This window comes from Alexandromys fortis, unplaced genomic scaffold (assembly GCF_014885135.2).
Source record: "Alexandromys fortis isolate MF-2015 unplaced genomic scaffold, M_Fortis_MF-2015_v1.1 scaffold_240, whole genome shotgun sequence".
Classification (NCBI taxonomy): domain Eukaryota; kingdom Metazoa; phylum Chordata; class Mammalia; order Rodentia; family Cricetidae; genus Alexandromys; species Alexandromys fortis.
Genome location: NW_026068133.1, coordinates 1,655,219 through 1,674,785, shown reverse-complemented (window position 1 = coordinate 1,674,785; position 19,567 = coordinate 1,655,219). Strand labels below are relative to the sequence as shown.

The window sequence follows — 19,567 nt, the reverse complement described above, 5'->3', positions numbered from 1 at the left end:
GGCTGACCTCAAATCCTATCTTTCTGCCTCAACCTCCTGAATGTTGGAATTATAGACATGGGTCATCACATCCCAAGCCTGGGTTTTCAAGGTAAAGAAGTTCATACCTGTGGAATTCAAATTTCAGAAGCAAAGGGATTCTGGATACAGCATTGCTTCTCCCCTGCTCTTAAGAAGGGCTCCACTTCATTTTAGGACAGCTAGAGTAGGGAAGTGTGCAATGAGAACAAATGGGGCTGAAGCATTTCATCTGGACACCCATCCTTTAAGAACAGGTGGGAAAGGCACACAAGGCAGAACACAAAGCCTTGGGTCATTAAATACACTTCCTCTCTGGTGCTGGGGGTGGGGGGCTGGGCAGGGGACCATCAGCAGTGGCAGCTGAGGCCCAAAGGGAACAAACATTGGGGGACCTGGGAGCTAAGCAGATGGCAGACCCAGCAGGGGCTGCCCCTCTCACTGGCAGTGAGGGGAGGGCAGTAAAGCCAGGGCCCAAGGCACTTGGGCCCTGTCAGCCAGCAGCTGGTAGAAGGGCTTAGGGGTCTCCCCATCGTCGTCCTCACTGCTGGAGCTCTCCCGCTTCACAATGCGGTTGTGCTGGCGGCTGAACCTGCGTGCCTTAGTGCTGGGGACAGATGGAGGTTCCTCATTCTTGGCTCCTTGGTTCCTGCACAGCCCTCTGCCCCCAGCACTGACCAAACCTAGGTTTCAGGGAGCCAGAACACTCTTTGATCCCATGGGGCCAATCTGTCTTTGGAGTGCCAGGTTCTGACATCTAAATTGGACCCTGCTGGGTGCTCTTCACAAACAGGATTTCGAATAGTTTGGAAATGGGCAAGAGGAAGCCCTTGAAGTTGGTGGAAGGGATAGAATTGAGGAAGGATGGCTAAGGCGAGAGAGAAAAGGCCAAGTGACAGGAAAATAACTGAGATGCTCTATGTGGCAAAGCTCAAATGGGAGGCAGCATGTCCAAGAACAGCAAAATTCATTCTCTTTCCAGCTGCAGGTGACACTCTACCTGTCACCTCCCAGGTCATAAAACGTGTGACCCAAGGGCCTGGAGATAATCCATGAGTAAGCACTTGCTCTGGGCCGTGAGTTTGAGTTGCCAGTATCCACATAAAGAGCTGAACCAAAAGCTTGCTGTCAAGGCATCCTGGCTGTAAAGGTCAGTTCCCCATTAAATGGGAGGCCTTACCTCAAGGCAACAAGGCAAAAAGCAAGAGAAAGACACCCGATATCCTGTTCTGGCCTCTGCATGCGTGCACATACCACACATGCACGTGCATGCAGCACACATATACAAAGAAAAGGAATCTGTGTTTCACAAGTCCTCAGCCCAGGAAAGCCCCAACCTGTTAGTAAAGTCATGAGGCTCTGAGTGAGGGATGAGAGTCACAGGTTGGGGCCCTTGATTCCCCCCACACCCTCTTGAAGGTACTTCTCACCAGTATGGTCTCCTTTCCTCCAGAGTCATCTCTCGCCACAGTTGAGCCAGGTCCTTAGTGGCAGCTGTGGATGCAGTCCCAGGACAGGCTCTGGGACAGGAAGGAGGAGGTCACAATGGCCACACCATGGTCCTTGGCCATCTTTCCTCTCCCACCAGCCTTCCAGTGTCCCATTTCACCCTCTGAAGACACAGATTTCCCCAAAAGCAAATGACCTGTAGCCACCACTTCACAGGCTCTCTCTACCACCCACAAACCCGTTCTTCCAGCAAAGCTCAGCCACCAGTGACAGGTCCAGGACTGGCACCTGATCTAAGTCAACCCCAAGGATGTTTAGAGATGAGATTTCTAGGGCATCTGGCAGGACTGAGCCTGAACCTCCTGAGGACAACCTGCTCCCAGTGTGGCCCAGCATGTTGGAGATAACAGCTCAGGAGAGAGGGACAAGACTGATGCAGCCCAGAACCAAAGTTTTCTTGATGGTGACAGAAGCCAATTAATTTCCTTTTCTCTGGTGTCTCAAGTTTGAGCTTGGGTCTGCTGCATGGCAGTGGGGCCACATGGTCTTAGGGTACACATGGGGATGGTAACCTCTTTATACCATTAAAAACCCGGGTGCCCTCACCCACCGGATGTAATGCTTCCGGTTCATCCTGCAGAACATGATGAAGCCATTAACACACTTTTTCTTCACCTGGCCAGGGCAGGCCTTTCTGCTCTCCTTGAGCTTCCCAGAGCCCTGGCTTGCTTGGACCTTCTTGGTCTTCTTGCCAGCTACTGGCAGGCCAGAAGACTGTCGGGTAGGTGTCCATGTGTCGTCTCTGTCCTCATCACTGGGGGTCTGTACGCCCACAGGGTTGGCCTGCTGCAGGACAGAAGACTGAGCAAGGGAGAAGACCCCTGTCCTCCCTGGGTGGATGGCCACCCCTCTCACCTCCTGTCCCGACAGGGACTCAGTGTCTGTGGACTCTGAACTGGAGCTGCAGCTAGACAGCACCTTGGTGTTCTCACTCAGCGGCAGGTAGCAGTGGTCCAGTGAGACTGAGGACTGGAAGTTAGGTGGGGCTGTGGGTGTGTCCTGGACCTGATGAGGAAAACACTGACTATGGGATTCACAGAGAAACACGCTTGTCTATGTCCACACCCCTGGAAACTCAGGAACCTCAACTCAAAGGTCTCAAGCAGAGCCTCGTGACATCACTTCACACATGAGGAAACAGACTAGAACAGGGACATAGGATGTCTCAGCTGGAGGACACAGGTGTCCCCTCCCACCTGCGTGGCCTCAGCACCGTCCTTACTGACTGATTTTCCCTCCCTCCTGCTCCCTCCTGTGCTGAACTGGAGGCGAAAACAAAACTGGGTGACATCTGTAGAGTTTTTCTTCATGAACTCCAGAACATGAGGCCTGTGATGAGACTACCCACTGGAGTAAACTCCATGCTCGAAGAATTAAGATTTATTTGGCCATAAAAATTGGTACACCCCTGTAATCCAATCTCTCTGAAGGTTGAGGCAGGAGTATTGATTTTGAGGCCAGTCTAGGATCCAAGAGCCCCTGTGTCATGCACAGGGACACATTAAACAAGCTCATACTAAGCATCGTGGCTCCTCCATGAGTGGTAAATCCCTGAAGGTGAGAGAAGTGTCCTGTCCCCACCCTGCTTGGGGAGTAGCCGTGATCTTAGCAGGCCTCTCTCAGGCTCCTCATGGGCAGCGGTAAGCTCAAAGGAGGATGGTGAGGACAGATTTGGTAATTCTTGGAAGGATGGAAGTGTGGGATGCTCATTAAGGGAGTCAAGCCAGGAAGATGGAACTTACCTTCTCTTGGGGGTCCTCCAGTTCACAGGCAGCAGGCAAAGGCTCCATGAGACCTGTGAGCAGAGAACTAGTGGGACTAGGGACTAGGCACCTTTCTCACAGTACCCCTGGCTATCCCCAGTTCCCTTCACTGATTTTTTCCCCTTTGGGATTTCCTAGCCCATGTCCAAGTCTCACTTACAGGCCAGCTGTGAGTGTGGCAATTTTCTGGAGCCTCCCCTTCACTACGTGGCCTAGTGGACCCTATGTTGGAGGAACTATGGGCCCTTCAAGGCCCTGTGAGAATCCACTGGGCCCATCTCAGACCCAGGTACTTGGTGGACAGGTGTCCCTATCTTTTTTGAATGAATGAAGCGCCTCCCACTCTGGCAGCCCACCTTCAGTCAGAAAGTAGGTCTCGTCCTCCAGGACATGATCTGGCAGGATTTTGCTTGGGGAGCTGAAGAGGGAAGAGCTGAGTCCTAAGATCTCACTCAGGTAGTTCGTCCCATGCCAGGTATTGCTCTGGGAAGACTCCGAGGCCAGTGGGCTTCCTAAAAGGAACATGGCACTCAGGAGTGTGGTCAACCCCCAGTGCAGCAGCAGGTTTTGAGGGGATAGTGTCAGACACTGGGGAAAGAAGACTACCATTCAGAGTCGTGGAGGTAGAGGAAATTAAGAGACACATTGCCTGGCAATACAGCAACAAAAAAGGAAAGATCATTGTTACAGTGTGTCAAAGCCAGCAGCCTGATTGCAGTAACCCATAGCTCTGTTTAAAAGTTCTATAGTGGCTGGCTCATGAAAATAGGGATTGATTAGCAAAGTCTGGCATAGCAATCGGGGGCAGAGTGATAATAAGCCTAGTATGTTTGCTATCCCTGTGCCTAGCAGATCCCCAACCTTCTTCCTGCTTTTCTCTGCCATAGAAACCCTTTGGAGAGGAAGGTTCAGAAGGCTCACAGCCTACAAGAAGAGGAGTTGTAATCACCATTGGGGCTGTCTTCTGAGGTCCACGCAGGAAGCCAAGGGTCAGTGTCTGGGGTTTCTTTGTGTGTCTCACTGGAAGTACACAAGAATAGCTTCTGCCTGTGAGAGCTGGAGTCATAGGAAGACACATAGCCCCGGGATGAACTCAGCTGTGATTGTGGAGCTCACATGGGCCACTCCATGCAACCCCAGGGGATTTAATCAGTCTTTAGGGGAAATGAGTTGGTAAGCAGACGCTGACACAGAGGGGACTCCACGGAGGAAGTGTTCCAGGGAAGACCAGAGGGCACATCGGAAAGGGTAGTTTCCCAGGTAAATCAGAGATGCAGATGCTCCAAGTAGAGGGACCAGAGCAGCAAACTCAGAGCAGGTAGTGTGAAGACTGGAGAAGATTTGTGCTGCTTAGTGGAAGGCTCATGGTAAAGGCAAGAGAGGGCTGACATGGCGAGAGAGGTCACATTCTCCAATGCCAAGGAAGAGGTTTGGGCTGTACCTTGGATCAGCCCCACTGATACAGTCACGGTCTGTAGTAGAGAAGCCCTCAATGGATGAGAATAGGCTGGGATGGGGAAAGAGGCAAGAAGATCAACGGGTAACAATCCAGACCTTCATGGGAGTCTGCACCAGCCAGCACACAACTGGACCTAGGGTGCCATTTAGGGGACTCTGGCAGAGAATGTAAATCAATCTCTCACACTCCACAGATACCTCAGCCCCAGCCACTGACACCCCAGGGTGTCCTTACCTGAGATAGGGCTCTGCTCTGGTGAGGAAACAGGACCTCTGATCTCTGCTCTGAGCCTTGATGTCAGTGTCAAGCTCACCATCCTGGGTCCCTGCACCATAATCACCTGGAGGAGGGGTGTCAGAATAAGGTGACTATGACTGTATATGGGCTAGATTCCAAGGCCCCAAGACAGGGAGAAGGAAGGGGACCAGACTCTGCCACCAGTCTTCTTCCTCCTAGACCCAAACAAGAGCCCAAGTCATCGCAGCACTTACTCACACTTCTGTCTATCAGAAGCTGCACTGACGATCATCAGATCCTTAACATGGAATAACAATGCCATGACAATAGGGATGGCCACAAGTGTGGCTGGCCCTGACCTACCCCTGCACATCTTTTACTGAAGTACAACGCAGTAGACCCCAATGGGTTGTCCCAGTCACTGCTACATGAATGTCTAGCCCAAGTCATATAACTAGCAGGAAGGTGACGCAGCTCTGGGACCAAGGCATTCTATCACCTCAGAAATTCTGGAGGCCCAAGAAATGTGGGTGATTCCATCACTGGACTGAGAATTTTGTCACTACTGTGTCACAAGCACCAACAAGTTATGGTCTGGCCTAGAGGAGGTGCGTGAACAATAGGGAGCATGATGGAGAACTGGGCACTCTGAGGCCTCAGAGCTGGTGCAAGGCCAAGGCTTGCATTCCTGTCGCTCTTCTGTCCTTTTTAGGGAATTCCACCCCTACTCCCCTCTGGTACAGTGACAGGGCCAAGTGACAGTCTGGCTTCTTCAGAGAAGCCCAGTAGGCATATGCTCCCCCATCCCCAGGCTTGAGACCTGAAGCTTACACACAGGGTGACCTGATCCTGCCCCTCCCTTATAGTCCCCTACACAAGAAAGGAAAGCTGTGGGTGAAGCCCCATGACAAGAGACGCAGTGTCATCCCGCTCTGTGATGTATGCCTTGTTGCTAGGACTGTCCAGGAGGAAATCTGTGAAGAAGCACACAAATACACACAAATACATGTACACACACAGTGGGGGGCAGAGAAGAACACATGCAAATAAAACAGTAAGTTCCTGCTGAGGAAAGGCACCAACTTATGATGTCATAGGCAACAATATTCTGAGCCATGTCCAAGTACACCAGCTGGGCCCCTCCTCCATCACTTTCTGACAGGGATAGTGCAGATGTGGGGTGGGTGCCAGGGCTGAAGTCTCTTGGGTAGGTGGCACCTTCCCTGTTTCTTCTTTCTGACCTGGCTATGCAGTGACCAAATTTTCAGGCTGATTCAAAGCCAGAGAGCGGCGAGGCTTCTGGGGCCAGGTTGGGCGCTCTGAGAGAATAGAGACAGAGTCAGGGGGCTTGGTGAGGACACTGGGATGCCTCAGAATTTGGCCCAAGGAGAGAACTGTTCTGTTCTGGACTGTCACATTCCAGAGCACTGCCTGGCTTGGCCACTTACCAGCACCCCAGGTGTGCCCAGCTCCTCAAGTGGAGCTTACTGAGCCAATTCGGTCTACGTAACTCTGAGCTTTAACAGCATGATGCATAGCTGGTGTGATATTCCACACCCTAAAGACACCAGCTTTCTGGGTGTATGGTACACATTTAGGAAGTTTCTAAGTACCTGAAGTAATTCCAATGTGCAGCCATGGATCTTCCTTCAACTCTGTCTCCTCTATGCCCTAGTTCAAGGACAGGAAATGATAACAGCAGCATCCTCCTTGGGCCTTGCCAGTACATCTGATATAAGCACAGCCTGGCAATGTCTGCCAGGGCTTTTCTGTAACCTTGAGAGGACATGAACTGGTAACTGTCCCAGTGAGGAAGAAATGAAGGTCCAGAGGAAAGCATGCCACCCTAGACCTCAGCACCCCCTAGGAAGGCACAGACTGGCAAGGCCTAGCTCATTGTGTCCCTACAGGAGGAAACTATGCTACATCAGCAGCTCCCTGTCCTGCCACATGTACCTGACACTCGGGTGAACTTCTTTCGAGGTCTGGAGCAGGTGCCCCAAAGGTGCGACTTCTGATAGCTGGAGGGAGTGGAGTGTCTGCTGGGTTGGGCCGGCAGATGGGTTCCGACCCAGCCCTGGGAGTGGAGAAGGGGGCAGATCAGAGCCCACTCTCCATCCTGGACATCGTTTTCCTCCCAGACAAGGCTTTCCAACCCTGGAGGTGGGAAGGTTTTCAGACAGGCTTTACAAATAAGGAAACTGAGGTCTATGGCTGCACAGCCATGAGGTCAAACACAGGGACATAGGTGTGTCATCCCAGCATTTGGTAGGCTGAGGCAGAAGGGTTACTGCAAGTTCAAGGTCAGTCTGGGCTCCACGGAAAGACTGTCTCAATAACAAAACAACAAAGAAGAAGAGGAGGAGGAGGAGACAGAAAAATAAAAACAAAAGTAAATTAATCTGAGCAGGATATTTTCTGGTTCAGTCTTCTAATATTTCTCATCTCTACCCCTCTGCTCTGCCCTACAGACCTCTTCCCCCTGCTCTGGCCTTTGTGCCCCCAGCCTCTTCTTCCTGCCCTAGTATTTCACACCAGCCACTGTACAGTGCTGGGTAGCTGTAAGCTGTAACCACCATGTTGTTTCTCTGTTTTAATACATTTGATTCCCATAGCACACAAAAGAGGGAAGTTCTGTGGGGATCCCAATTTACAGATTGTAGAACTGAAGCCCAGAGAAGCTATGGTCATGGCAGAGTCTGAATCAGGATCTGGCTTGGAAAAGACATGCATCAACCCGCTCAGAGCTGTATCTTCTCCAGCCACATCTCCTGCCTGTCCCTAAACATTCTATGGTTCCTCACGCCCACATGCTCTTTGGTCAGAGTGGTTCTGCAGTTTGGCAGGGTGCTGTCCTTGAAGGCCAAGCTCTCTGGCTTCCTTCTCCAAACTCCAAAACACAGTGTCCATGTTTTGCTTTGTTTCCTTGAGACTGGGTCTTGCTCTGTAGGCTACGCTGGACTGGAACTCACTACGTGGCCTAGGTTGGCCTCTGGATGCTGGAGTAACAAGTATGAGCCATCACATGAGGCTCTCCTGCAGCACCTTGCTTACCTCTCTGCTGTAGACACTTCCCTCAAGAAGGAGAAGACGGCCGATCAGTTTCCCTGACAGCCAGGAAAGCATGTTGGAGGTGGAACTGCTTACCCACAAATCCACCTTTGCTATCGCTGTTGTGGAGCTTGAGCAAAGCCTGGACCACATCAATGCATCTCTGGAGGTAGTGGATGTAGTGCAGGACACGCAGCAGGATCTCCTTCTGCACAGAGACAGGGTGGAGAGTGGGGCACCTTGCCCACCTGACCTCTTGACTCCATAAGAGGCAGAGGTAGCAGGATTGTGAGTTGGAAGCCAGTCTAGGGTGCAGTCTGTAAGACCCTGACTCGTATAAGCTTCAGGGCCCAGAACAGTGCGAGACTCCTGGGAACAGAGACAGGAAGTACCTCACAGCCTACCCTCCACACATACCCTAGTAGGCTTATTGGCAGAGACTCACCTATTCTGCTGTCTAGCCCTACCCTGTCCTAGAAAGCCAACTGAAGACTGAGGCTGAACACTAATGGGGTTTGGAAACCTCAGGAGGCAGAGCTGGAATCTGACCAGGGCAGCCTGCCTCCTGGTCCCAGTTACTGGCATATACTCCTCAGCTTCTGGCCCCAAGCCTTTTGCTCATACTTACCTCCCAATCTGGGTCCCCCCTTCTTTCCTCTTCTCCCCACAAGCCCCCTCACCTGCCTGCTCCTCCTCTGAACTTCAGCATGGCCCCCTTCTCTTCTGACCATCTGGCCTAGGCGGGTTCAGCTTCCCACATTCCAGTGCTTTGTAATAGCCTGGACAGAAAGCTTTCTGCTTTCTGTCGCCATGTTCTTCTCTCCCTTTGACCTTGAGCTAGCTGAGGCAAGACTTTAGCTAACTTATTTTTATATTGCAAAGGCAGATATGGAGAGGTGGCTCATCCAGGGGCTTTTAAAGAAGTAGATTTCTCATAGCAATCAGCAGGGTGCTTCCGGCCAGTGGGCAGACACCACCTGCCTCACCAATGCCACTAAATACCTCCTGAACTGCTGCGGAAGACACAAAACTAAAAACCAAGATAAAAATCATCAGCCAAAGCCGGGCGGTGGTGGTGCATGCCTTTAATGCCAGCACTTGGGAGGCAGAGGCAGGCGGATCTCTGTGAGTTCGAGACCAGCCTGGTCTACAAAAGCTAGTTCCAGGACAGGCTCCAAAACCACAGAGAAACCCTGTCTCGAAAAAACAAACCAACAAAAAAATCATCAGCCAAACATGCTGGAACACTCCTGTAATCCCAGTACTCAGAAATCTGAGGCAGGAGGATTGTGTATTCCAGGACAATACAGGCTATATAGCAAGACCACATAGAAACAGAGACAAGAAGACTGAGAGAGAGAACACCTCCTGCCACCCACCCTTCCAGACACATGTGCACCACACACACTCTCTCTCTCTCACATCATTTTTCTTAGTCAATGTTTGAATGAGATTGTCTTCAAGGGAGTCTCAAGGGACTGAAAAAGAAAAGTGCACTCAGGAGGTAGATCTCTGACTTTGAGCCCAGCCTGGTATACAGAGCAAGTCCCAGGACAGCCAAGGCTAAACAGTGAAGTCCTATCTCAAAACAAAACAAAACAAAACAAAACAACAATAAAAAAAAGAAATGAAAGGAAAAGAAAGAGAACAAAGCTGTGAGTGGAGCACTGAGCAGGTGTGTCTCTTAGACTGGCACTGAAGTCTTTATAGCTGTGAAGGGCTGTACACACATGCTCCATGCAGAGGTGGTTAGGTTCCATCCCTGATTTCAAAATAGAAGGCTGTTTCTGTTTTTCTGTTTTGTTTATGGAGAAAGTCTCACTGTGTACCTCAGGCTGGCCTCAAACTTGTGATCCTCCTGCTTAGCCTCCAAGTGTTGGAATTATAGACATGGGCTCCATACCCAGCTAGAAGGCTCAGTTTTGTTACTTTAGTAACATGACCTGGCAGCTACAACTAGAAGGTGAAACTTCAGAGACCATTTCAAGCTCTAATAGGTCTTAAAACTGTCACAACAGAGAAGTCATCCAACAAACATCTACTGAACACTGAGTGACTGAATGACTGAAGGCTTTTAGGATGATGTATTCTCATCCATTCTCGTTCCCTCTCTCTCCCCACAATCTCTCTCTCTTACCTCCTTGCCCCTTGGGTATTTCTAGGCAATCTGTTCCTTTAGGAATTTATTTTTAATTGAACACATAGGTTTTTGTTGCTGTTGTTGTGTTGTTCTGTTTTTTTTTTTTAAAAAAAAAAAACAGTATCTCACTATGTAACTCTGACTGTCTATGTAGACCAGGCTAGCCTTGAACCCACAGCGATTTACTTGCTTCTACCTTTGAGTGCTGGGATTAAAGGTGTGTGCCACTATACCTGGCCTTCTTCATGATTTCTTTCTTTCGTTTTTTTTTTAAAGATTTATTTATTTATTATGTATACAGTGTTCTGTTTGTATGCTTGCTGGCCGGAAGAGGGCAGATGACTGTGAGCCACCATGTGGTTGCTGGGAATTGAACTCAGGACCTCTGAAAGAGCAGTCAGTGCTCTTTACCTCTGAGTCTTCTCTCCAGCCCTCTTCATGATTTCTTAAACCAAAGGGTGAGCATGTCTAGGGGCTAGAGAGTTGGTTCTGCAGTTAAGAGCATTTGCTGCTCTAGCAGAGGACCTGGGTTTGTTTTCCAACACTGATAGGGGGGCTCACAACTCTCTGTAGCTCTTATGCCAGCTGATCTGACAGCATCTCCTGACCTTCACAGGTGCCAGGAACACACGTGGTATACATACATGCATTCAGTCAAAACATTCATACATATAAAATAGAATAAATAGACATAAAAAAGCTTTTTTTTTAAGTGAGCATATTGCCAGGTGTGGAAGCCCACACCTTTAATCCTAGCACTCAGGAGGCAGAGATAGGTAGATCTCTGAGTTTGAGGCCAGCCTGGTCTACACAGGGAGTTTCAGGACAGCCAGGGCTACACAAAGAATCCCTGTTCCAACAGACCCCCCAAAAAAACGCATGTCCATACATCTCTCACAGCCTTGCTAGGTGTGGTGGCATAGGCCTATAATCACAACACCAGAAGCTGAGGATTGCTATTTGTTTGAGGCCACTCTGGGCTATAAAGCAAGTACCAAGCCAAGTAGGACTACATAGTAAGACCTTGTCTCAAACTGTAAAAAGAAGGTAAGCCTGTGAGATGGCTTAGCAGGGAAAGGCACCTGCCTGACATCCTGCATTCGGTCCCTCCAGTCCATAGGAGAGAACTGACTCCCACAATTGTGTCATGATATTTGCACCAATTACTTAAAACTTTAAAGATGGAGGCATATTTAAGATATTCAATATTTGATGTCTGAGTCCAGGAATTCACAGTAAACTGGGAACAACAGTGATCAATCAATATCTGCTCTAGGCTGGATGCTAGGAGTAGAGTCATCCTTTGGAGTCTTTGCCCTGGATTGGAAAGTCAGTGGCCCAGAGAGAGTGGGGGGGGGGCAGGGGTCCTGAGCAGAGGAGAGGATACATGGTAGAGAAGTCAGCTGAATGGGCTAGTGAGGGCAAACCAATGAGTCAGAGGGTGAAAGTACTTGGTGTACAGGCCTGATGAGCTGAGCTCCATCCCCAGATTCCACTGTGAAGGAGAGAACTGACTCCCAAAAATTGTTCTTTGGCCTCTGTAAACATGCCAAGACATGTTTCCCCCTTTCTCTCTCTCACACACATTAATGTTTTTTTTTAAAACAGAAAGTAGGCCAGGCATGGTAGTGCACAGCTTTAATCCCAGCACTCAGGAAGCAGAAGTAAATGAATCTCTGAATTCAAGACCAACCTGGTCTACAGAGAGAGTTCCAGATCATCCAGGGACACACAGAGAAGCCCTATCTTGAAAAACCAAAAATAAATAAATAAATACATTAATAAAACAAAACAAAACAGAGAGAAGTAGAAGGAAACCAGGCCTAATAATACAGGCTCATAATCCTAGCCACTCAGGAGGAAGACACAAAGGATTCCAAGTTAAGGCCAGCCAAGGTCAGGCTAGCAGCTTAGTAAGATCTTGTCTAAGGAATAAGTATAGTTCAGTGAAGAGTATTTATATAGTATGTATAAGGCCCTAGTTCTAATGGATCATCAGATAAAAGCTCTAGCTGATCTTCTGGAGGGCTCAGGTTTGATTCCAAGCACCCAAGGGTGGCTCATAACCACATCCAGGGGATCCAACACCTTCTTCTGTTACTGTCACACATGCAGGGAAAACACCCGTGTACATAAAAAATTAAAATAATTTAAAGATTAAAAAAAAGTAGACAGCCTTAGAGATAATTCCAAAGGAGATGACCATCTTGTACATTATAAAATGCTAGACTCATTTCTTGAGGACAAGAACTGTGTCTGTCTCTTCCCTAGTTTCCCAGAAACCTGTGATAGTACCTATACATAGCAAATATGCACTTGCTTGAGGACATAGAAAAATCCCCCCATAGTCACATCCTAGTCCCAAAGGCAGCCACATCCTAGTTCCATGCCTGTGAATAGGCTGCCTTATAGGGCAAGGGGACTTTACAGATGTCACTGAGTTAAGGATCTGGAGATGGAGAGATTACTTGAGATTACCCACGTGAGTCTGGTGTAGTCATGAGGATCTTTGTAAGAGGGAGGCAGGAGGGTCAAAGGTGGGGAGACCATATGAGAACAAAGAAGCACTGAAGAGACTTTGTTGATAGTTTGCAAGCAATGTGAGGCCTTTGCAAATTGCCAAAGGAAAAGAAATGAATTCTCCCGAGTCTGTCTGTCTCTCTCTCTGAACCCAGGGCCTTCTGTGTCCAAGGCAAGCCTCTACCACTGAGAACCCTCCCCAGTCCTCTATTTTACATTTGTATTTTGAAACAAGGTCTCACTAAGCTGTCCATGCTGTTTTGAACTCACTCTGTAGCCCAGACAGGCCTTGAACTTGCAGTTCTCTTGCCTCAGCCTCCCAGGTGCCAGAATGAAAGGCGTGTATAACTAGGCCACACTTTTTATCTTCCCTGTGCACTTTACCCCCATCCTCAAGGATGAAATCTAGAACCTTGCACAAGTCAGACAAGAACTCTGTTGCTAAACTACAGGTCTTTCAGTACTGTTTAGGAACAGAACTTATATTTCCTTTGTTTTTTTGAGACAGAGTTTCTCTGTGTATCCCTAGAAGTCCTTAAACTCACTCTATAGACCAGGTTGCCCTTAAACTCCCAGAGATCACCTGTCTCTGCTTACTGAGTGCTGGGATTTAAACCCTGTCCCGCCAGGCCTGGCTTACTCTTTCCTTTTTTTAACTGAGAACCTGGGGCTGAGAGAGACTGAGGAGTCTCAGACAGCAGCTGTGAGACCTGGAAGGCTCCTGCTCTGCTGTGTGACCTCTGCTTCTACTTTTCCTCTCCTAGTTCCCTTTCCTCTTTCTCTGTGTATGTGCATGTTCATGTGGGTGCCAGTGTGCACATGCATGTAGAGGTCAGAGGTCATCTTCAGTGTCATTCCTCAGAGGCTGTCCACTGTCAGGTTTTTTTTTTCCTTTCTTATTTTTTTTTTAATTTTCTTTTATTTTTGGAAACAGGGTCTCTCAATGTGACCTGGGTCACTGGCAGATTAGTCTAGGTTGGTTGACCAATACAAGTATGCACTAAGACACCTCATGGATGCATGGCTTTCTGTGGGTTCTGGGACTGGCGCTAAGGTTCTCATGCTTGAGTAATGAGTGCTGACTGTGCTGTCTCCAGCCCCTGCTCCACCTACCTCACCTCTTATCCTGAAAGAATCCCGCAGGGCTGGGGGTATAGCTCAGTGGCACAGAATTTCCTGACCTTGGGCAAGGAACTGGCTTAAGAAAAAAAATTCTGGTGGGATCATGAACTCCCAGAAATTCCTGCTCAGAGCTAGACCACCCCTGTTTCAAGTCCGTCACTGAGAGAGCCTGCATGGATTTCCCAAGTGAGGCCCGCACTTATTGCTCAGACATCCTTCCTCCCTCCTGCCTCATCTCCTTTGGTCCCCACACCTTGGTATGCTTCTTGTTTCTGATCGACATGGTCACAGGGATCAGCAGGGCCAGTTCTCGAAGCTTGTTTGTGTGGTTCTTCTTATCCTTCCTGTTTGGGGATGAGAGCCAGTTTTGGTTAAGACGTCTAAAATTAAACCTAGCTTTTGGAGACAAGGTAATGTGATCATATTGCCTCAGCCTCTCAAGTGCTAACATTCTAGGCATGAGCCACCCATCTAGCTTTAAAGGTTTGCCATCTGCCCCCAAACCGTTGGTCTAATACCAAGGCTACATGAGACCTTGTCTCAATAAACAAACAAATAAATAAATACCCCCCCAAAAAACCCTAAAGAATTAGCAGTAATACAGGAGATAGTGATGCATGCTTTTAATCCCAGTACTTGGGAGGCAGAGGCAGGTGGATCTCTGTGAGTTTGAGGCTAGCCTGGTTTACAAAGTGAGTTCCAAGCCAGTCAGAGCTACACAGAGAAACCCTGTCTCGAAAAACCAACTATATCTTTTTCATCCATTCATTCAGCAATTAGTTAGTGAGCATCCACTCTGTGGCAGAAATTGTGAGGACAGGGCAAGAGTATAAAGAGCAAATAGTTCTTCTGGAGCTGAGGGTATAGCTGGAGTAAGGACCTCAACCACAGTTACACAAACATAAAACAGCAACTCAGATCAGAATGAGGGGTTCACTACAAATGAAAATGTGGGGTCACTTGCTGAATAATTAAGATCTTCAAGATTAAGAAAGCAAATCATTAAACTTATCATTTAGGTCTTTTTATTCTATGTGTGTATGTGTTAGTTTTGGAGACAGGGTCTCTCAGTAAACCTGAAACTCGCAGAAATAGTTAGGCTGCCTGGCCTAATCTCAAAGCCCTAGCTCCATCTCCCCTGCACTTGTTTGTATTTGTGGGTGCTAGAGATCTCATCTCATATCCTTAACCTTGCATGCCAAGCACTGTACTAATCCAGCCACCCAGCACCCAATTGTTGGAAATTTTAAACACTAGGCCCTGTGTGAATGACTGCACAAGTCAAACACCCATCAAGGCTGGCTCTGATGGCAGGTAAAGGAGAGGTGCTGTTTGGTTGTAAATGTTGTAATAGCAGGTTTTGACCTACAAAATAAGGGGTTGTGACCTAGAACTCCAGACTAACCAGTGAGGTCTTTTCCTTTGGAACTAAATCTGGCGAGAACCTAGTCTAGAGGATAAGAGCGGGTGAGAAGAAACAGAAAATACTCCAGACAGAGGAAACATATGCAAAGGGCTTGTGGCATAAAGGAGTAGGGGGAACTCAAGAAAAATAAAACCCAAGCACTGGAGCTCAGCAAGCAAAAGGGACAAGGCTGGAGGAGGCATCTTGGGTGAAACAGAGACCTGTAGGATTACAGTACAAAGGAGTTTTATCTCCATTCTAAGATCTATGAAAAGCACTTAAAGGGCTTCCTGTAGTAGACAGCACCCTTAGTTCACGTCTTCAAATGCTGGTGAACACAGAGACCACACACACTAGTCATCTCAATTGAAGAATGAAGAAGAAAAGATCATAAATGGTTTCCAAGTGACCTCTTCACTGATTGCCATTTTGAGGCGTGCTGTCCTTGGGCACATTGTGCAACCTAGGATGGCCTCAAATTCCTGGGCTCACATGACCTTCTGCCTTGGCCTCCTCGGTAGCTGAGACCAGTAGTGTGTTCAGGGTTTTCATTATTATCTTAGCCAAACCAAATTTTCTTCTTTTCTTTTCTTTTCTTTTCTTTTCTTTTCTCTTCTCTTCTCTTCTCTTCTTTTCTTTTCTTTTCTTTTCTTTTCTTTTCTTTTCGAGACAGGGTCTGTTATAGATAGCTTAGGTTGGCTTTGAGTTTCTCTATGTAGTGAAAGGTGGCCTTGAACTACTACTACTTCTTCCTTTTTTTCTTTGAGAAAGGGTTTCTCTGTGTAACCCCAGTTGTCCTGGAATTTGCTCTGTAGATCAAGCTGTAAGACCTGGAACTCACAGAAATCTGCCTGCTTCTGCCTCCTGAGTGCTGGGATTAAAGGCGTGCACACCACTACCCAGAGGACTTTATTTTGAAAGAAAAACTGGTGTTTGATCAGCACACATAAACCCCTGGTTCAATTCTCAATACTGAAAACAAAAAATAAATATAATAAGTAAATCCTCTAAATCGCCAATTGCTAGTCCTGTTATTTACCTATTTATGCATGTGTGCAATACCTGAGTGTGTAAATCCAATGTCTTCCTGAGTCACTCCCCACTTATGTTTTCAGACAGTCTCCTTCTCAAACTGGAGCTCACTGGTGTAGCTGGACTGGCTGGTCAGTAAGGCCCGTAAGAATCATCCTGTCTCTCCCTCCCCCGTGCTGAGATTATAGGCACGTGCTGCTGCACGTCTTCTCCACGTGGGTCCAGGAGATCAGAATCACACCCTCACGCTTTGCATGGCAAGCACTTTGTCCGCTGAGCTATCTTTCTGATCTTATTTATTTACTTGCATGGTTTGCACCTATAATCCCAGCACTTGAGAGTGTATGGCAGGAGGACTCTAATGAATTTAAGACCAACCTAGGATAGAACTACAGCTTGTCTCAAAAAAAATAAAACTGATAAAAAAGAGGGTACAATCATTTCTCAGAAAGTGTTAGGGGTAAGGGATGGTAGATGATGAGACACATAGATTATTGAATGACTTGTTGATAATTGCTGGTTTTGCTTCACCAATATCCCATTCCCCTTCCCTGAAAATAGTACCTCAATTGTCCTTTGGGAAGCCTCTTTACTCTCTGTTCAAGTTTTCCAGAGAAACTGACCCTATTTTCCCCTTTAAAAAGGAGCACAGAACCAAGGTATATCTAAGAAGTTAGCATGATGGACTCAATAAATCTTGAAAAGAGCCTCTTTGGGATGATCCAGCAGGCAGGATATGGATTGAGCAGCTAGGAGTCATCTTGCCCTCCCCTAAAGAGAGTCTGCTTGATAAGAAAGATAGAGCCAAGGCAAGCAGAGCCCTATCAACACCATTCAACCCTTGTCTGGGACTAGCCATGCCCTGGTGCCCCTAAATTTTTGTTTAAATGATCCAGCAAATACCCTTTTATACCTAAGCTAGTTTTCTACCCACTGCAACCAAGAGTCTTTTATTGTAAAGATTCCTCATCTACAAAGGGGGTCTACAAAGATTCCCTCATCTACAAAGAGTCTACACTGTTGATTACTAAGGTTCCAGGAAGCTAAGCTACAGAATACATGATTCTTCATTTTCTTCATGGTGCTCCTTCTGAGCAGTACCTACTACACAGAGGACCAGAGCAAGGAGGTGCTTAACTGTGAGGTGCTTAATAAATGAATGAGGGTTGAATTGACATCCATTAAGGGGAAGACAGTACAGGGAAAGATGAACTTCGACTGCTTTTAATTTGTCCAGGCTGGATGGATGGAGAGGAATCCAATCCAACTCTCAATCTGCTATATGAATCCCCTTTTCAAATTCCTACAGCTCAGTGGTAAAGGGTTGCCTATCACGTACGTGGTCCTGAAGGCTGTTTCAGTATTTCCTCTCACCCCACAACACCCAAAAGATCCCTAACATTTTATTAGTGCTTTACAGGTGGATGAATAACCAAAAAATTAGAGGGGCTGGAGAGATGGCTCAGCAATTAACAGCATTTGCTGCTCTTACAGAGACTCCAGGTTGCAATCCCAGCATCCACAAAATGGCTCACAGCACTTGTAATGCCAGGTCTAGGGTGATCTGGTGCCTTCTCCTGGCCCCCACAGGCAGTGCATGCATAAAACAAAAAATTAAAAAAGAAAAGAGGGTCAGAATGGAAGCTGTGGATATAGTATAGTGATTTAAAAAAAATTCCTTAGTACCTCACACCACAAGATCCTGGATTCATACCCAATACTGGAAAAACAAACAAACAAACAAACAAACAGAAAAACCCAGGAACATCAATGCCTGAAATCAACTCAGAACCCTCTCTGAGAAATGGCGGGAATATTCGCCTCTGTTTCTTTGTCAAGGTTGCTGCAATGGTTAGTAGAAACAATTAAAGGGCTAAACAAACAATCTGGAAACAGTGTTTAGTAGCATTGTTTTGTTACTATTATTCTATTCAAACCAAGCTGCTAAACCGAGGAGGGGAAAACTATTACCTGTCAGAAGGACTCAAAGAACTATCTCTGAGCTCATCAGGAAAAATGAAGTATCTGCCGGAACCCAACATCTGCAGAGGGAAACAAACCGTTAGTGCTCTTCAGGACTCCAGAATGAATGGGGCAAATGGTGCACACCCTTCCCCACCCCCATGGTGTATCTTTAAAAGCACCCGAAAAAAGATCCTAAAATAAGACATAACTATGGGCACAAGAATCTAAATTAAAACTATAAACTCTAAATAGAGGAATACAAATTCCAAATGATAAATTTAAGCTCCTAAAATTTGGATCTAAAACTAAACCCAGCAAATTCCCAGACATTGATCTCAGAATTTAGACATCAATAATGGAATGCCAAAGTCTGAAATACAAACTGTCCAGTCTGAAAACTGTGGCTTGAGACCTCTAGAAGAGTGGGTTGGGGCTGGGACACAGTCTGTCTGTGTAGCTCTGGCTGTCCTAGAATTCACTATGTAGATCAGGCTGCACTTGTACTCACAGAGATTCACCTGGCTCTACTCCTCCCAGTTACATGGTGATATTAATAGATGAAAACTGACTTTAAAATCCCAAAGTGAGAACTGGATAAATGGATTTATGGTTAAGAGCACTGACTGCTTTTCCAGGGGATTTGGATTTGGTTCCTAGCACCCACAGCATAGTGTCTCACAACTATCTCTAGCTCAAGTTCTAGGGGGTCTAATATCTTCTTGTGACCTACCCCAGCAACTCTATGTATGTATGCATACATGGATCCATGCAGGCAAAACACTTACACAAAAAAATTAACCCCAAAGTGAACCAGGCTTGGCAGTTTCACACCTTTAATATCAGGACCCAGAGGCTGGGTGGTGGTGGTGCATGCCTTTAATCCCAGCACTCGGGAGGCAGAGGCAGGGGGATCTCTGGGAGTTCGAGGCCAGCCTGGTCTACAAGAGCTAGTTCCGGGACAGGCACCAAAGTTACAGAGAAACCCTGTCTCGAAAAAAAAAAACAAAACAAAACAACAACAACAACAACAACAAAATATATATATCAGGACCCAGGAAGCAGAAGCAGATTTCTCTGAGTTCCAGGCCATAGTGAGACCCTCTCTCAATCTCAAATAACAACAAACAGACAGACCAAAAAAAAAAAAAAAAATAAAAAATAAAAAAATAAAAAAAAATAAATATATATATATAGATAGAGAGAGAGAGAGAGAGAGAGAGAGAGAGAGAGAAGACCAATAAATAAATTCCAATGTGAGGGCTAAATCCCCCAAAGGTGCTTCCAAACCTTTAAACCCTGAAAATCTGATACTGAAATACTGGATTGCAAACTGTTGACTATTGACC

At 47.1% G+C, this 19,567-nt stretch overlaps 1 protein-coding gene across 1 annotated transcript; it reads right to left on the bottom strand.

Moving 5' to 3' along the window:
* Nucleotides 1-57: 57 nt before the first annotated feature.
* Meiosin (meiosis initiator) lies at nucleotides 58-18,298 on the bottom strand. Its single transcript, XM_050126256.1, is given in 15 exon segments — nucleotides 58-625; nucleotides 1,449-1,538; nucleotides 2,078-2,313; nucleotides 2,383-2,532; nucleotides 3,270-3,322; nucleotides 3,647-3,802; nucleotides 4,240-4,346; nucleotides 4,984-5,089; nucleotides 6,070-6,216; nucleotides 6,219-6,305; nucleotides 6,943-7,025; nucleotides 7,027-7,063; nucleotides 8,146-8,245; nucleotides 14,073-14,163; nucleotides 18,228-18,298. Coding segments are annotated over 15 exon segments (1,683 nt in total). The 3' UTR covers nucleotides 58-456.
* Nucleotides 18,299-19,567: the final 1,269 nt, after the last annotated feature.